Below are 17,774 nucleotides of genomic sequence, written 5' to 3'. Positions count from 1 at the left end.
CTGGTTTGGCTCAGTGGATAGAACATTGGCCTGCAGACTGAAGGGTCCCAGGTTCGATTCCGGTCAAGGGTACATGCCTGGGTTGTGGGCTTGATCCCCAGTAGGAGTGTGCAGGAGGCAGCCGATCAATGATTCTCTCTCATCATTGATGCTTCTCTCTCTCTCTCCTTTCCTCTCTGAAATCAATAAACACATATATTTTTTAAAAAGAAATAATAAAAAGATTCCAGTAGAACTCAGGGCTCGGAAGCCGAGGAGGCCTGCACTTCAGCAGCCCTGGGCCTCGGCCAGGCACCCTCTGGGCATCGCTGTGGTTACTGGCCGCCTCCCACCACGTCACCTGCTCCCCTGCCACTTCTTTTCCCAGGGGAGCAACCAGCTAGGAGGCAGGCTATTTGGAATTGTGACAGCGATTTTATCTGATGTTGACTTGAGGACTATTGATACAATGCAATTACTATAAAGAGCATTTATTACTAAAGGATAAAGTCTTATAACTCAGAAGGAGATTTTTGTATGTTAGCACAAAAACTAAATAGTAATAATAGCAACATAATTTTCTTTTTAAAAAACTTTCCTGATGCATTTTCCTGAGTTCTCTTTTCAGAAAGCAATTTGCAAAGGCCTGATGTGCTAAATATTTATAGCCATGTAACTCCACAGGTAATTATCTTGAAAAGGGGGTTCTTCTGTGTGTTCTTATTAGTTTTAGAGTATCTACCAGTTTCTTGTCTCCCTTTTTCTTAGCTGGTGTCAGAATATTTTGAATTCACATCCTGTCCTTGTCTCTTTAAATATTGAGGGGTTTAGTTGCGAGGGCAAGTTTAGCTTGTTTTTATGATGGTCTTGTTGTTCATGTCTTTTTTTAAATTTGTCTTTATTGTTGAAAGTATTACAGATATTCCCTTTTCTTCCCATTGACCCCCTCCACTCAGCACCCGCCCCTCCCAGGCCTTCACCACACTACTGTCTGTGTCCGTGGGCTCTGCATCTATACGTATAAATTCCCTGAGCCATCTCTCCCCACCACCCCCACCATTTTGTTTTTAATGTGCTTCCCTCACACCCCGGATCCGCTGTTAACCGTTAACATGGGACCTGCCCTGCCCAGAGCCAGGGAGGCTGGCCCCGAGGCAGTGCGGAGCTGCGTGTCTTTCTCGCTCTCTGCTCTCTTCTTTTCCTCTTCTTCTTCTTTTAATGTTGGAACAGGATCAACATTAAATATATTTTAAAATTTATTTTATTGATTTTTTACAGAGAGGAAGGGAGAGGGATAGAGAGTTAGAAACATCAATGAGAGAGAAACATCGATCAGCTGCCTCCTGCACACTCCCTACTGGGGGATGTGCCCGCAACCAAGGTACATGCCCTTGACCGAATCGAACCCGGGACCCTTCAGTCCGCAGGCGGACGCTCTATCCACTGAGCCAAACCGGTCAGGCCTCTTTTCCTCTTCGCTGCCAAGCCCTGCCCTTCTAATCTGGCCTCCCCTTTCCTCCCCACTGAAGCGCACCGGCAGTTTAAACCATTCCAGGAAATGAGTGGTTTTCTGGCGGCCTCAGTGGAGGGAGGACCGGCTGGAGTCTGGCAGGCGGGACAGCAGCGTCTCTCTGGGCTCCTGCAGGTTGAGTCACTAGCCTTCTAACAGCCAGATAAATATAACTATTTGCAGATAAATATAACGGTATGAATCACGGTGCTCATAAATGATTCAAAACAACTGCTAAAAACTCCTGTTCAGAGGGCATAGTCTAGGATTTGGGCAAAGTCAAGGGTGACAAGGGTACTCAGTGGCTTTTGTTTTTAAAGAGGTGGAAGGCTGTGCTTTGAACATTATTTTTTTTTTTCTGATTAAAACTATTACAGACGCTGGCGTATTGGGGGAAATGTATCTTAACTCAGAAGGATCATGGGGTTGAGGGAAACCTGTTTTCTCCTTTACGGTGGTTGGCTAGCAGGAGCTATTGGTTGAAGTGACACTAGTTCTTCAACTTTTCTTCCTTCGCTGCTTTTTCCTGAGCACTCAGGCTCTCCATCAGGCTTCACCATCTCTTCATCTGAACTAAAGACAGGAAGCAGCCCACAGCGAGCCACCTCCTCGTAGGAACGGGCACCGCCCCTGAGCACTTCCAGTTTCTTCCTAAGGCTGACTTATTCATTGTCATCGCCACCTTTTGTTTCAAATTCCCATGTGTGAGAGAGAGTCCCTGTCAGCTCGATTCAAGAACAATTAGGTTTTTATCTTTATTTCTAAGAAATATATAAAAAATGTTTGGCTTTGTTTTTTAAAAGATACTTTAGAACTAAAAGTTTTAGGTAGGTTAGTAAGTCTGAGGACCTGTAGCTTCCGTTTTAGGACATCGTTTAGTCAGGTACCTACTTTATGCCTGCCCCCTGGAGCTTGTGTTTATCCCACAGTGTGACAGGGTCGCCATGACGGTGGTGATAGTGATGGCGAGAACCTTAGCCATATGGTGCTTCCCAGGAGCCCAGAACTTGCACATATCACTTCATTTCTACAGGAGTGAATAGGTAGCCTGAAATTGTTATGATGAGGAAAGTGAGGCTCAGAGAAGCTAAGTAACTCCTCCAGGCCATGCAGCTCATCCTGGCAGAGCTGGGGCCTGCCCTCTCAGCCTGTCTCCAGAGCCTGTGCTGTTAACAGCCCCCCAGTGACAGGCGGGGAGGGGATGGCACCTCACTCCGTCATCACAGTGTGGTGACTCAGCAAGATCTCTCAGAAAAAGAATTTCAGAACAACCTATGTCATTTCATCACCTTACTCGGTAATTAAGCTCCAAAAGGTGGTTTATTTTTGTCTTTGGGAAATATGTTTCTTACAAAGTATGGTTTAATATTTACTTTTTATATCATCGTGAAGTAGATATTTGTAGATGTAATAATGACATGTATTAGTATCATTATTAACCTGAAGGTAGCTCTTGGCTTCAAAATAGTATCTTAACTTTCACAAGCTGAGAGCCCTTTTTGTGAAGGCTGCTCACCTGCACCTGTCCTCACACGTCCACATTCTTTCCCGTCAGTGCAGGGTGAGCTGCTGTGGAACATGGGAGAGCCTTGCCTTTGCTCACATCTATTGATTCAGCATAAAGACTCCCGGCATTGTTGTGCTAGCTGGCCTGTCTGGCTTTACACTCATCACTTGGTGGATTTTTATTGTTGGGAAATACACTCGTTGCCTTTACCTGGCTCTGGGGTGATCTTAGGGTTCAGGTGAACAGGGCAGAGGTGTGGTGGGGAAGGAGGCACTGCAGCTTTCACTTCACGAGCATTCCGTCCCGAGTGTCCTTCCTGCCTCGTGGCGGTGACGGCGGGTAGGTCCTTTCCTTGATGGTGAAGGATGAGCATCTTCCAAGGGTCCTGCTTGGTGTCAAACTGGACGCCTGAAAAAGTCCAAACAGGACATCTGTGCTGAGTAGAGACACATCACCGCCTTTTAGATCATGACTCACCAAGGATGTGAGGCCAAGAGTCCGAGTGTCCAGCAGCCCACAAGCTTGTCATGCTCTGTTCCCAGAGGGCGCGGCCGGCTGGAGCTTGTGCAGCGGCAGTGCTGCTGGCCTGGCCTGGCTTGGTGTGGCCTGTCTGTGGCCGGGTGTGGAGGGGAGCCGGTGGGTGGGGCCATCAGCGCCGTGGCTTCTAGGAAGGATGAGGGGGCAGGAGCTGCGGTGCCAATGGTCCTGCACTCGGAGCCCCAGCCTCCTGGAAGCGTGGTCACTGTTAACACAAACGCAGAATTCTTCAGGATCCGGAGAGCCAGGAATCTTGTTCTCAAACGTTTAGTGGCTTGATTTGGGGGAAGAAAAGTATTAACATTTAAGAATGTTCTTTCCATTTAGGTCTACGGAGCTGGACTCTAACTGGTCTTGGTTTCAGCTGCGCTGCATGCAAGTCGGAGGAAACGCTGCCGCGGTAAGTTCCTCTCAGGCTCGTTTTCCTTCTGAGCGTGTGCTCTGCTGCCGGGGCCGCCGGGGTGACAGAAAGCCGTGTGCTCTGCTGCCGGGGCCGCCGGGGTGACAGAAAGCCGTGTGCTCTGCTGCCGGGGCCGCCGGGGTGACAGAAAGCCGTGTGCTCTGCTGCCGGGGCCGCCGGGGTGACAGAAAGCCGTGAGGGCTTTGGAGGCGGACGGTTGGCTTGTTTATCCAGAGCACCTAATACACACGAAGCTTTGGGCGAGGTGCTGGGGTAGAGTGAACAAGACACGTGAGAGCCCGCTTAGAGGCACAGACATAGAGTCAATAAAGAAGCAAATAAACAAGAACCTGCCAGGCGGTGAGCGTTCTTTTGAAGAAAATTAGAACAGGAAGAGGTGGATAGAGGGATTGGGAGGCTTCATTATGACAGTACAGTTTTTTAATATGTGCTGTGACTTTTGTGCTTAGAATAGGATGAATGATTACAGCCACTTACATCTGAATTTTAATTTATGAAATCTACAAAGTTTTAATAAAACCTCCAAATTTTCAAATATAGTATATAAAGATCATATATTCATTTATAAACTTAGTAATTTCTATGCAAAAATAATAACCAGCTAAGTGGTCACTTAATTTATAATTGTAAAAGAGCAGACCTTTTTAACCCTACTTTCAAACCTAACTAAGGATTCTCATTTTAAATTTCATGTACAAATTCAATATATTTGATTTCTCAAACTCTAAACTGGCAGCCTGCTCTAGCCGGTTTTGCTCAGTGGATAGAGCATCGGCCTGGGGACTGAAGGGTCCCAGGTTTGATTCTGGTCAAGGGCATATGCCTGGGTTGTGGGCTCAATCCCCAGTCGGGGGCGTGCAGGAGGCAGCCGATCAATGATTCTCTCTCATCACTGAGGTTTCTGTCTCTCTCTCCCTTCCTTTCTGAAATCAATAAAAATATAAATAAATAAATAAATAAATAAATAAACTGGCAGCCTTATAAGTCTAGCCAGCAAAATCACCCAAAGCACTGGTACCTTATTTATTATGCCAAATGGTATAGGTTTAGAAGTAGAATTCACATAGACATGCCATTACACATTCAAAGTGTAAAAAAATCAAATTTGTATACATTTCAAATAAAAGTTATATCTGGTATCAATTTAATATTTAAAATTATAAATCTAAAATAGTAGTTTTTAAAATACCAGATTCCCTGGATTAGTGTTTCTCGACCTTTTTTCATTATTGTTCCTTAAGTAGACTAATTAAATTTAAATTAGATTATTTTAAAGTTAAATTGAGTTTATTATTTCTCTGGTGAGAGAAATTAAATACCAAGGAATATGATTTTGTCGGGTCGGGTTGAGCATTGGAGGGCCACAAACCACTGTAATAACTACGATTTCTTTTACTTCCTTATATTTCAAGCATCTTATTAGAAACCCATGCCCATTATCATGATGTTCAGACTTGTTCCAGAACTTAATGCTGGGAGTTTTATTTTATCTGTCCTTATTTCTAAGCCCTCCCAAGGTAGCGCAGCCCCCCGCCCACCCCTGGAGAGCAGCTTTCTCAACTCCAGCCAGCCGAGGGGGCCAAGGCGGGGATGGGGAGGGGACGGTCATGTCATCCCACTCAAGCAGTGGGGTTGGAGCATCCTGCTCACGTTGGAATGCCAGCCCTACCTCTCACTTACCTGTGTCCCTGCCTGCGAAGTGTAGAAGGCAGCAGTGACCTCCCATGGTGTTGCCATGAGGATTTAACGGGATGGGCCCAAATACCCAGAACGGATCTGGGACATGTGGGCGCCTAATACCATTATTAGCCAATTGGGGCAATAAAAGCATTGCTCATACAGGTTTTTGGAATACCTGCTTTAATTAGATATGAATTCTGTAATTCCTGTCTACACACGGACCCTTACAGGGTGATTGGAAACAGTTTCCTCTTTAATTTTATCACCTTGCTTGTGCTGTGAGTGAGTAAATAGTGCTGAACAAGGTGAAGGTTAGCGTTGCTCCTCACCAATTTTGTAAAATTTCCGATTTAGTGGAATCCGAACTGAAGTGGATTTCTCATGAATTAAAAGTGGTCCTGAGTGGATAGCATCCCCCCTCCCCCAATAAGATTCAGAGTGACGGAGGATTGAATGAAGAAACGAAGGGCCAGTTATTTCATTTTGCAAATCATCTCATGTCCAGTTTTACCAAAATAGTAATGTTGCATCTGTGGAAGGTATTCATTTTTACAAGATAAGAGTATTAAACATTCTCCGTGGTTTACGTAGTTTTGGTTTTCACAGTATTTTCAACAGTCCTTCATAATACGCAGTAGCGTTTCGGCAGGATTGCTAGTAACCCGCTGCTTTCCTCCGCAGTCGTCCTTCTTCGACCAGCACGGGTGCGCCACCGGCGACACCAAGGCCAAGTACAACAGCCGCGCGGCCCAGCTCTACAGGGACAAGATCAAGGCGCTGGCTTCCCAGGCCGCGCGGAAGCACGGCACTGACGTAAGTGTGGCATGACGTAAGCACGGCACTGACGTAAGTGTGGCATGACGTAAGCACGGCACTGACGTAAGTGGCATGACGTAAGCACGGCACTGGCGAGAGTGTGGCACTGACGCAAGCATGGTGCTGCCGTAAGTGCGGCATGACGCAAGCACGGTGCTGCCGTAAGTGCAACCGGTTTCAGAAGGAAAGGTGGCTTTTACCCCAAACAGTAAAGCCTGCCCGCGGGTTCTCTGTTGTGCGAACCCCGCATTAGCGCTGCGGGTGCCGCCCAGGCAAGTCCACGGCCAGCTTCCTCCACGCTTCACCCCCGGCCCATACGGAACCTTATTTCCCGTGTGTTTCCTTTAGAGGCGCCCTCTTTACCGTGTGCTGTTGGCGACATGGATCCGGCCCGGAGAAAACTTTCCTCCAGCGGCACTTCACAGCCTCCTGTGCTCAGGGGCACTGGGTGGCACGTCACCCGGCGCAGGGCCATTTTAAACCACCAAGTCACCAACAAGAGCACAGGAATGTGGAAACGTGGTCCTAAGTAACCCGCGAAAGGACACTCGTTTGCAGTGTGAGCTGGGAAAGGGCAGCGTGCGCAGTTCACGCAGCTGGCGACGCGGGCCTGGCTGCTCTGCGCCTGTCTGTGAAGGGCCAGGAGGCGAGGGCTGCGTGGGGCTGACCAGCAGATGGTGGCCAGTGTGTGGATTTGCAAGTCAGGGACCCACAGGCGGCTGGGCTGTCCTGTGGGGCCTGCCGTAGGTCTGAGGTCCTGATCTCCTTTTCAGACGTGGCTGTGACACCTCAGGGTCTGGGAACAAGTTACTGGGTTGATACATGTCCCAAGTAGATCCCAGAAAGGATCTGGGGTGTTTATCTGAGCTGTCCCTTGAGATGAACTGTAACCGTGCAGGTGTTGGGACATTCAAGTAGTTGCTGATGGAGCGACTGCTCTGCATCAGCAGGACCAGAGTGGCCTGCTTTAGGACCAACAAAGACCAGAGGCTTTCATTTAAATTTTCAGCATACACAAATTAATTCAATTAACTGCCGGAGGAATTATACCACCTGAAACATAGGCAGTTGCAAATCATACAGCTTTTTATTACATAAATTCCTGAGCAGCTGCGGGTACAAACTTAGTTAAGGACCCCTGTGGTGTTCTCTGTGGTCCCGCAGCTGGGCTGGGCTGGTCCGGGTGCAGGGGGCCGGCGTTCTTCTCCCAGGAGCTCGGTGGCGTCTCAGTTGGGGATTACTGGCCGTTCTGTCATCTCGCAGGAAGAGGAATGTGGAGCGGCGTCACTTGTCAGACGGACAGAGGGACAGGCCTTTGCAATGTCTTGATAAGATGAGCATCATTGGCTGGCAGGGGCCACATTTAAAGCTTGTTCGTGCCTGTAGCAGCTCAGGTGGCTGTCGATGATTTACATCAGTGCACATATGTTCATCTGAAACATGGCGAGGGGCCAAGGAGAGTACGTCACTCAGACAAGTGTTTATCTTGACACAAGTCACTCTGTGTCAGTTCAAATCCTTATCTCTGGGTACACACGCTTCAGGGCAGTGGGGAATGTATCTTTAATATCAGACTTTAAGTTTTAAGGGAAATTAACTTAAACATTTTTAACTTTTCTCACATTCTTTAAGCATTTTTAAACATTTCTGTATTTTACTACAATACCTGACTGAAATGTGCTCAGTGGCCCCACATAGGCCTATTGCTGATCTATATATATAAAAGCCTAAGCGACCGGTCCACCGAACAGCCATGCACTGACCACTAGGGGGCAGATGCTCAATGCAGGAGCTGCCCCCTGGTGGTCAGTGTGCTCCCACAGCCAACCTCCCACAGTCCCTCCCCCCGACTGGCCGATCCGCCCGATTGGGACTGGGCAAGATGGCCCCGATTGACCCAATCACCAGCCAGGCCGAGGGACCCCACTCGGGCAAGAATTTGTGCACTGGGCCTCTAGTTTTATAATAATGGAAATACCAATCTTGGGCAAACAGGTCTCTAGGAAGGGAGTGAAGCGTATTAAGCAGAACCCGCAAAGCCAGGGGAAGTGCTAACGGTGCCTCATGTTGTTCCAGCTGTGGCTCGATGGCTGCGTGACGCCGCCTTTGTCCCCTGCGCCGAAGGAGGACGACTTCTTTGCCTCTCACACTTTCCCTGAGGTAAGTGTGGTGCTCACAGAATTTGCCGTGTGCTCACTCTGACATTTAGGACGGGTGTGTATTTAGAACATTTCAGTTAGGGGACAGGCCAAGCTGTGGTGGCAAACCACCCTGAAATACAGTGGCTTAAGGAGAGAAATTCATTTCTCATCAGAGGAGCTGTCCAGGGTGACAGAGGGATGCATTTTGTTATTCTCATGGGTGGCTTTCACCTCAGGGTTCATGGCCTTTCCCAGCAATGGGAAGAGGACAGACGCCCAGGAAACCAGTGCCCCGTCCTCTTACAGACACAGCCTGGAGGTAGTGCCATCGCTCTGCCCAGATCCTATTGGATGGTGTAGTCACATGTCTTTTAGCAGCTGCCAGTGAAGCTGAGTGTGGTGGCTGGTGTTCCGCCACAGTTCAGTTTAGAGCTCCAGGGCTGACAAAGAATGAAGACAGTTGTGTGTGTTTTTTTAATATATGTGTTTATTGATTTCAGAGAGGAAGGGAGAGGGAGAGAGAGAGAGAAACATCAATGACGAGAATCACTGATCGGCTGCCTCCTGCATGCCTCCTATTGGGGTTAGAGCCTGCAACCTGGGCATGTGCCCTTGACCGGAATCGAACCCAGGACCTTTCAGTCCGCAGGCCAGGCCAACACTCTATCCACTGAGTCAAACCAGCCAGGGCTCAATTCATTCTTTATTTAATTTTCAAATAAAAAATGTGCAAAGTTTTATAAATTGCTAGACTTTGATATTTTTGCTATTATAATTTGCATATACATGTTAGCATTGATGCAATCAATAGTTGCCAGAAATAACTATAAAAAAAAGAACAGAAAACAATTTTTAAAAGGATGTGTTCTGTTGTGAGCTTTGCTGTTACTTAATTTAGAACTAGATACAGAATATCCATAATTAGTAGCTGAGAAATGTTTGGAATGGAAATGGGCTAAAAAGCAGAGAAATGACTAGTTTGGTGTGGGTTAGAGTTGGAGACGTTAGTACGAATTCATGTTTATTTTACTCTCTACATACGCACGCGTGCATACACAATGGAGAACTGATTCTAGATGTGTGTACTAGTGGGTTCGTAGACACATACATGGATTGCCAGGCTCTGTCCACAGAGAGGGATGGGGTACAGTGAGGCTTCAGTGCAGCAAGCACACCCAGCACCCAGGTGTTGGTTTCTCAATATCCTTCTCCACTGGAAGGAGCCAGGGCTGCCTTGGAGAACGCAGAGTGGAGGACTGGGGCTGCTGGGGCCGCTGAGCCTGGAGCACCCTGCAGGGATAGACAGTAAGGAGGTGCTGGGGGAGGGCGCCCGAAATGAGGGGCAGGGTCTGAAGGACTCGGGAACCGCCTGAAAGAGCTCCCAGTGGTCAAAGCTGGGACAATTTGAACAAAATAAGTAATTCACATACCAAATTATAATCCAAAGAATAAAGTCCGTATCTGTGTCCTGTTCTCCTCTTTTTGGATAATTACACCGATATAAATGGATGATTGAATAAATCAATGGGACCAGGGACAATCTTCCTTATAGGAAAATTCCAAATCATGGATAATAGATACTCCCCCTCAGGAGGTAGAGCTTTATCCTCCTCCCCTTGAGTGTGGGCCGGACTCAGTGACCAGCTCCCCAAGACTAGACGATGGAAGGGAAACGCAGAGGTTTACCGAGAAAAGACTGGCAGGCACCGCCTGACCGGGTGCTCAGGGTTGGCATCACCGGTTCAGTCATGTTGGCGTGAGGTGGTGACAGGGGCACCGCACCTCCATGGCTTTCTTCCCCAACTCCAATCTAATGAGAAGCATCAGATAAACCCAAATGGAGACACATTCTCACAATAGGTGACCAGTACCCTTCAAAGGTTCAAGGTCAGGAGAACAAGGAGAGACGGAGGAACTCTGACAGAGCAGGGAGACGGAGGAGAAGAGACATGCAGAGTGGGGTCCTGGACGGATCCTGGGGCAGAAAGAAGCACAGAAGGAAGACTGGTGAAATCCAAGTCAAGGCTGGAGTTTAGCTGGGGATGTGCCCTTAACGCTTAGTTTTGACAGATGCACCATGGGTATTTTAACATTAAAGGAAGCTGGGTGAAAAGTAAAAACTCTGTCTTAGCAACTTCTCTGCAAACCTGAAATTATTGCACAGTTTAGATTTTTTAAAAAGGAGGAAATTGGCTCAGTGGTTGAGCATTTCCCAGTCAGGGCACATGCTCGTGCTCAATCCCCAGTGCGGAGCGTGCAAGAGGCAGCCAATCAATGATTCCCTCACATCATTGATGTTTCTCTCTCTTTCTCTCCCTCTGCCCTCCTCTCTGAAATCAATAAAAATAGTTTTTAAAAGGGAGAATACGGAATTTGAGCATTGAAACAGAGACCTAATATTACACACGTTTAAATATTATCCTTCCTTCCCACTAATCCAGGTACGAAGAGGTGAGTGTAAATGACTAGGTTTCCCCTGCTTTGCTTTGTTTTTTGTGACTTCTCTCACTTTGCTTCAGGTGAGTGGCACCGGATGGGCCTCCGCACACCCAGAACCGTCTTTAACACCCAGGAACGTGGAAGTCCCCCCAGCAAATAATGAAGGTTGTTTTTAAAAATTTATTTATTGATTTTTAGAGAAAGAAAAACATTCATCTGTTGTTCTACTTATTTATGTATTCATTGGTTGATTCTTTTTTTAAATATGTTTTTTAAATGATTTCAGAGAGAGGAAGAGAGAGAGAGAGAGAGGGGGGAGAGAGAGAGAGAGAGAGAAACATCAATGTGGAACAAATGTCTAACATTTTGGAAAAAAATAATAAAGCAGAATTCCTTTTTTACTCTTTATACCAATCTAAATTCAGATGGATCAAAGATTTAAAAATGAAAATATGAGGCCCGGCCGGCATGGCTCAGTGGTTGAGTGTTGACCTATGAGCCAGGAGGTCAGGGTTCAATTTCCAGTCAGGCACATGCCCAGGTTGCAGGTTCCATCCCCAATGTGGGGTGTGCAGGAGGCAGCCAATCCATGATTCTCTATCATCATTGATTGTACCTCTCTCTCCCTCTCCCTTCCTCTCTGAAATCAGTAAAAAAATACATATTTAAAAAACGAAAATATGAGGGTCCTAGAAGGAACAGGGGTGAGGCTTTCCTGCCACCCTGGAGTGGGAAGCCCTTCTGGGCACATCCAGGCCTCGTGAAAGGAAGAGATTAGTGAGTCCGACTGCTAGGGTCTGAAGAAGTGCTTCAAAGACATGATAAGCATTTGCAATTCATATATGGACCAAAAGCGTGGCTCCTTCATGTGCAAAGAACTCTGACATGACTGGTGTTGTATGATTTGCAGCCTGTGGTTATGTGTGTGTGCGTGTGTGTGTGCATGTGTGTGTGCGTGTGTGCGCGCGCGCACAGGGCCCTGAATGCCTGCAAAGAAGGCATTACATCCCAGAGTGGCATTTAGCTTTCTGGTTTCTTCGCCTTGCACTTCGCTGCCGCCGCACTGGCCTGCGCGCCTGTCCTGTGTTTGCGTTCTGTTTGGGACTCTGACCTTGGTCATCTGCCGGCCACCTCCTTACTGGAGCCTCAGCTCCAAGTCCTCTCCTCGGAGAAGGCCTCCCTCCCCGCAGCACTCCAGCCACAACCAGGCTACGTATGCTGCCTCCTCATGCACAGCACGCCGCAGTCCTGGGAACGAACGCGTCCCTTAGCCTCCATGTCCATTGTGTGTTCCTCCCACTGGCTGTGAACTCCTCCGGGGAGAAATTCTTTTTGAAGAGAAGAAATCTCCCTGGGCCAGGGATTGCTTTGTCATTATCCACAAGAGAGAAGAGAGAAACTAATTCTGACACGCGCCTGACTAACAGAGAAAAGGTGGGGTTGTACCTTCTGAAACTCGGACGGCCATGTGAACGTGCTACCGTTAACCACTCACCCCACAGAAGGCCTTCTGAGGTTGAAGGGTCCCGCCAGGGAGACCCACGTACCACTCAGGTCCTGGGGTCTCCATTCCTTTCACTGACGGATGACCCAGGTAACTGAAAGCAGAACAAGATTTCATCCTTGGACGTATTTTCATTTACGTTGTTCGCCGAGGAGTTTCTCCTAAAAGGTTTTCTTGTTTAGAATCCCCGCTCCTAGTGCATCTGCAGCAGCTCTCTCCTGCCTCTTCTCCGCCCAGGACTTTTCTTAAGCAGCTGGTGGTGAGGGAGACTCGCTGTCCGAGGCCTAACCTGGAACTGCATGTGTCAGCACCGGGGACCAGGTGCGGTCTTGAGTAAACTGAAGGACTGCGCAATGAAAAGGAGAGAACAAGAGAATTTAACAACTAGAACAGGCGGCCTGGAATGCTCCGCTGCTGCGCTCTTACCGCTGCTCTCCACCGCCCAGAGCAGCTCCGGCCGCCGTGGGCGACCCTGCACGGCCGGCAGCTCTTTTCCTACAAAGTAGCATTGTTCTTACTCATCCTGCTTTGCCTGTTTAAAAGCCTTACCTAGAGTTTACCTTTAAATACTTATAAAGATAAAACAGTTGCAATTCAGTGGTGGTTAGTATATTCACAAGGTTGTGCCACCATCGCCACTCATTCCAGAACATGCCCATCACCTCCAGAAGAAACCCGTACCATTGACAGCCCCTCCCCCTTCTCTCCTGCCCCTCCCTCAGCCCCTGGCAACCACCAGGCTGCTCTCTGCCTCTAAGGATTTGTCTATTCTGGACATTTCATACAAGTAGACTCAGATAATATGTTGTCTTTTGTGACTGGATTCTTGTGCTTAGGACAGTATTTTAAAGGGGCATCCATGTTGTAGAATTTCTATGTGCTAATATTCCTTTTTTTATGGCCAAATAACATTCCATTGCGTGGATACACTACATTTTATTTTCTCATTTTTAAAGTAATAAAATTAAAATAAAAAGTTTTTAAAGACTTAATAAGAGTTCCTAATCAGGATCATTTTTTAGGTCATTTAGAAAATGGCAGATTTCTTGGCAACTGAAAATTTAGGTTTCCATCATTGATATGATTGGTGTTAGAATTTCCAAATATTAACATATGTTGGATGTATAGTCCACATATGTACTAGGTATCTTGAACAGTTTAAAACACCAGGTCATAAGGTAGAATTCTGAATGACATTAATTAGGGAGACCACTACCATCTTATTCTATAAAGCAACTGGACAGAAAACACACTTCTATTTTAATGCACTTTTTAAATCAAAATTATTTTTACTTTTTTAATCCTCACCTGGGAATATTTTTTGCAATGCTTTTCAGAGAGAGTAGAAGGGAGGAAAGGAGGGAGGGAGGGAGGGGGAGAGAGAGAGAGAGGAACATCGATGTGAGAGACACATCAACTGGGTGCCTCCCGCACTCGCCCTGACTGAGGGACATGCCCTTGACCAGGAATCAAACCTGAGACCCTTTGGTTCGTAGGCTCCAACCATTGAGCACACCAGCCAGGGCTTAATAAAAATTCTTATAATGGAATATGGAGCTAAAAAGAAAGCAGATCATTGACAAAATTGATGTAGTTAGATATATTCAAAAGCAAGTTTGGTGAGTATATTTTCTGCATTAATATCAATATTTTAACTTGCAGGTGTACCGGAGCAAGGACCAAGTGTGGAAGGTCTTAACGTACCAACCAAGGCAACTCTAGGTAATGTTCTGATTTAGAGAATGACATTCATTAAGAAAGAAATGAATCCTGTCTTTGCCTTCTGCTAGAAGGTATGGAGTCTGTGGCACCGTGACTATTAACCCATAGTTTCTTAACAAGGTTTTATTAAGCCAACATGCCGTCCTGTGTTAGCCGGCTCCGGGCTGACCGGCAGCCGCAGCTGCGGGCCTGGCCTAGGTGGCTGGTGGGGCGCTTGCCTGGCGAGTGTGCTGGGCTGGTTGCTGTTCCCGCGTCGGTAGAGGCCAGAGCGGCCGCACCCCGCCTTTCACTCAGGGGCTCTCAGCATCGCCTCCTCTTCCTGAGTTCACAGCAGGTGAACTTAACCTTTACTTGTTCAGTAGCAGGCAAGTAGAATCTGAGTTGCTGCATATCGCACTGCATTAACTGGAAAGCAGCTGCTTTAGTGAAAAATAACTAAACCATTAGAAACGTTCCCGATCGTGTCATCGTGTATGAATAGGCTTGTAGGAGGGTGGGAGCACAAGCCTAAAAGAAGTGGTGGGAAGAAAGTGTGTGGGTCTCTTTTCCACTTGCAATGGAATGATGCTGTTCTCGCGTGAGGCTGAGCATTTTAATCTGTTGTAGCTTGTGGTTTCATGCTGTCTTTTCCCGTTAAAGTCCATTCTCAGCTTTGTAAGAAAAAAATTAAAATTGTATTCCTTCATGGGTCTCTGACACATGGGTCTAAAAACAGAATATATAACTTATGATTAAAGATTTCCCAAAAACAATTCTTAGGAACTTTTCTAAACAAGCATTATATATTTGTGTGCAGTTTAGAAAGTCCTGCTGCTAAAATAACGGAGCTTTGCATTCCTTACTGAGTGACATGATGAAATCTGTCTGTAAGTGGAGGTGGGAAGGCACAGCCGACCTGCTTGAGCTGTGCACACGATGCTGCCAGCTTCATACGGGGAAAGAATTTTGCAAGTTTCTGAGGAGGAGAGCTGCCGGGAGAGCGTGTTCTGACGCCCTGAGGCGAGCTCTGAGCCAGCCCTGGGCGCCGGCGCTGCCTTTCTCTTCAGCGTGGTGCCCGGGAAACACGTTTCTGGGTTTGGACGCCACGTGCAAATACCGAGGACTCCACTCCGAGGCACTCAAACAGGGTGGGTGAAAGCAGGTTTACAGTCGTAAGTACGCGAATAATAAGTATTATTTGTTAATTTTTTTTTAAATATATTTTATTGATTTTTTACAGAGAGGAAGGGAAAGAGATAGAGAGTTAGAAACATCGATGAGAGAGAAACATCGATCAGCTGCCTCCTGCACATCTCCTACTGGGGATGTGCCCGCAACCCAGGTACATGCCCTTGACCGGAATTGAACCCGGGACCTCTCAGTCCGCAGGCCGACACTCTATCCACCGAGCCAAACCGGTTTCGGCATTATTTGTTAATTTTTGTATTTTCTTTATGAACAACTGTAAACCTACTTTGCCCCACCCTGTGCTTGTCTTCTGGATGACACACTAATGTGGGAAATGTTACCGTCCCCTGAGTAATACTGTGCAGCACCGTAGCGTTTTAAAGAGCACAATGACATAGAAAAAGTGTGCGTTTCTGTTGGCCTGACTTTGGGCTTTGTGTTTTTTGACAGAGGTGTCCTCGATCATGAAAAAGAAACCAAGTCAAGCTAAACGAGGCGTGAGTATGACGTGCGAGATGTTGGGTAGTTCGGTTCTGAAATAGGCCCGCCCTCCAGAAAGCCACCCTGCCACTGCCTTCATTGACTTTGAGCCGTATTATGTATAACGCGTGCGGCCTGGCTAAAACTCCATGTTTTGCTCAGTGAGGGGACTGGCACCGAGTGAAGATTGGCTAGAATGGGTGTTTAACACTCCTTCTGTCGGTGACGAAATTCTTACACACACACCAGCAGGGGCTCCCGGGCGTTCCTGTCCTGGTGGTGTTTTGTAGCATTTCGTGGGCCTGGAGGGTGTCACCTGCTGAGCTTGCAGACACCGCACCCCCTGGCTGCGATCCGGCTCATGGCGCTCAGCTTGCGTGAGCGTCAGCTCCTGTCTGAAACGTGGGGAGAGGAGTGCCCACTTCCTCGAGTTGTGAGGACCAAGGAGGAGGGCGGTGGCCAGTGCTGTCACGGTGCCCCCATAAGTGTCAGCTGTTGGCACAAACCTTGTCAGCAGGTTGGTGGAATGTCATCTTGTGTGTCTTCCAGCTTGGGGCCAAAAAAGGAAGTTTGGGAGCCCAGAAACTGACGAGCACCTGCTTCAATGAAATGGAGAAGCAAGCCCAAGCTGTAGACAAACTGAAGGAACAGGAAGACCTGGCCAGGACGGCGCCGAAGGAAGAATCGATGTGAGTTGAAGTCGGATACAGTAATGGGCTCTAGTGGCTGGAACTGCTCGTTAACGCCCAGGCTGCTCTGCTCATGCCATCTGTCTTCACGTGTGTGAGGAGCGAAATGCAAAACTGAGTTTCATGAAAACGAGTGTCGCAATGAAGTGTAGCCTGGAAGGGAGGAGGGCCGAGGTGAGGGAGAGCAGTGAGGGCAGGAAGGGAGAGACCCACGCGTGTCGGTGGTGTTCACCCGGGGAAGGTGCTCGGCACCATTCATCACGAGGGAAACGCACAGGGAGGCACTTCACTCGCTAGGCGGCTGCATGGAGAAGACAGGAGCAGGCGCTGGCGAGAATGTAGAGAAATGAGGTCCCTTCCACGTTGCTGATGGTCATGTAAAAAGTTAAGCATGAAGTTATAGTATGACCAGCAGCTCCACTCCTACGAGAAGGTAAAAAATAGGTCCCCACAAGAAACTTGTACCTGCGTGTCAGAGCAGCATGACTCCCGGTCGCCGAAAGGGAGAAACAGCCCAGACGTCCGTCAGCTGAGGAACGGATGGGCACAGTGGTGTGTCCATACCCGGGCAGATTCACCCTGAAAAGGAGGGAGGCGCTGGCACTGTGCTGCGGCTTGGATAAACCTGCAGCCTTTGTGCCGAGAAGCCCGTCGCAAAGACCACGTCTGTGTGCTCCACGGATGGGAAATGTCCAGGCAAACGCCCCGAGATGGGAGCAGCCCCGTGCTTGCCGGGTGGGGGAGGGGGAGGGGCTGATTGCCCAGGGGTGTGGCTTGGTTTTGCAAGTGATGGACATGTTCTGGAATTAGTGGTGATGGTGGCACCCTGTGGACTGTGTACTCTGAAGGGTGCATGTTATGGTGTGTGAATTGTAGCTCCGCAGTGAGAGTATTTATCAGGTGAAGCTCCCCTGAACCTGGCGGCTGAGTTCTGAACAGATGATGGGAGGCGGGGGGTATGTGGTCTCCAGGGGCCGGAGCTGGATCGGTCTGAGTCACACTCAGCACAGATGGGAGGGGAGGAAGGAGTCTGAGGAGATGAAGGGAATTGAGATGCGTGTGCGGTGGGGACGGCTGGACGGGAGGGGTGGGATGGTGGGTGGAGCTCGGTGAGGTCGGGGTTGGGTGATGTCTGCGAGGAGGCCGCGCTGCGGGAGGGGTGGGGTGGTGGGTGGAGCTCGG

General features: G+C 48.1%; 1 protein-coding gene across 2 annotated transcripts in view; it reads left to right on the top strand.

Moving 5' to 3' along the window:
• Positions 1–17,774, top strand: part of ARFGAP3 (ARF GTPase activating protein 3) — a gene marked incomplete at its 5' end in the record, with an annotated part of 46,041 nt that overhangs the window by 6,325 nt on the left and 21,942 nt on the right. For both annotated transcript variants that reach the window (XM_081081442.1, XM_081081443.1), the window contains 7 exons: positions 3,861–3,933; positions 6,316–6,447; positions 8,527–8,610; positions 11,111–11,195; positions 14,197–14,256; positions 15,874–15,920; positions 16,453–16,592. In XM_081081442.1, coding sequence (XP_080937568.1) covers positions 3,861–3,933; positions 6,316–6,447; positions 8,527–8,610; positions 11,111–11,195; positions 14,197–14,256; positions 15,874–15,920; positions 16,453–16,592 — 621 coding nt within the window. The remainder of the gene's footprint in view (positions 1–3,860; positions 3,934–6,315; positions 6,448–8,526; positions 8,611–11,110; positions 11,196–14,196; positions 14,257–15,873; positions 15,921–16,452; positions 16,593–17,774) is intronic.

The sequence above is a fragment of the Myotis nattereri genome (genome assembly GCF_964212035.1).
Source record: "Myotis nattereri genome assembly, chromosome: 2".
In the NCBI taxonomy this organism is placed as follows: domain Eukaryota; kingdom Metazoa; phylum Chordata; class Mammalia; order Chiroptera; family Vespertilionidae; genus Myotis; species Myotis nattereri.
The sequence above is the reverse complement of the archived record's forward strand: the minus strand, read 5'-3'. Positions and strand labels throughout refer to the sequence as shown.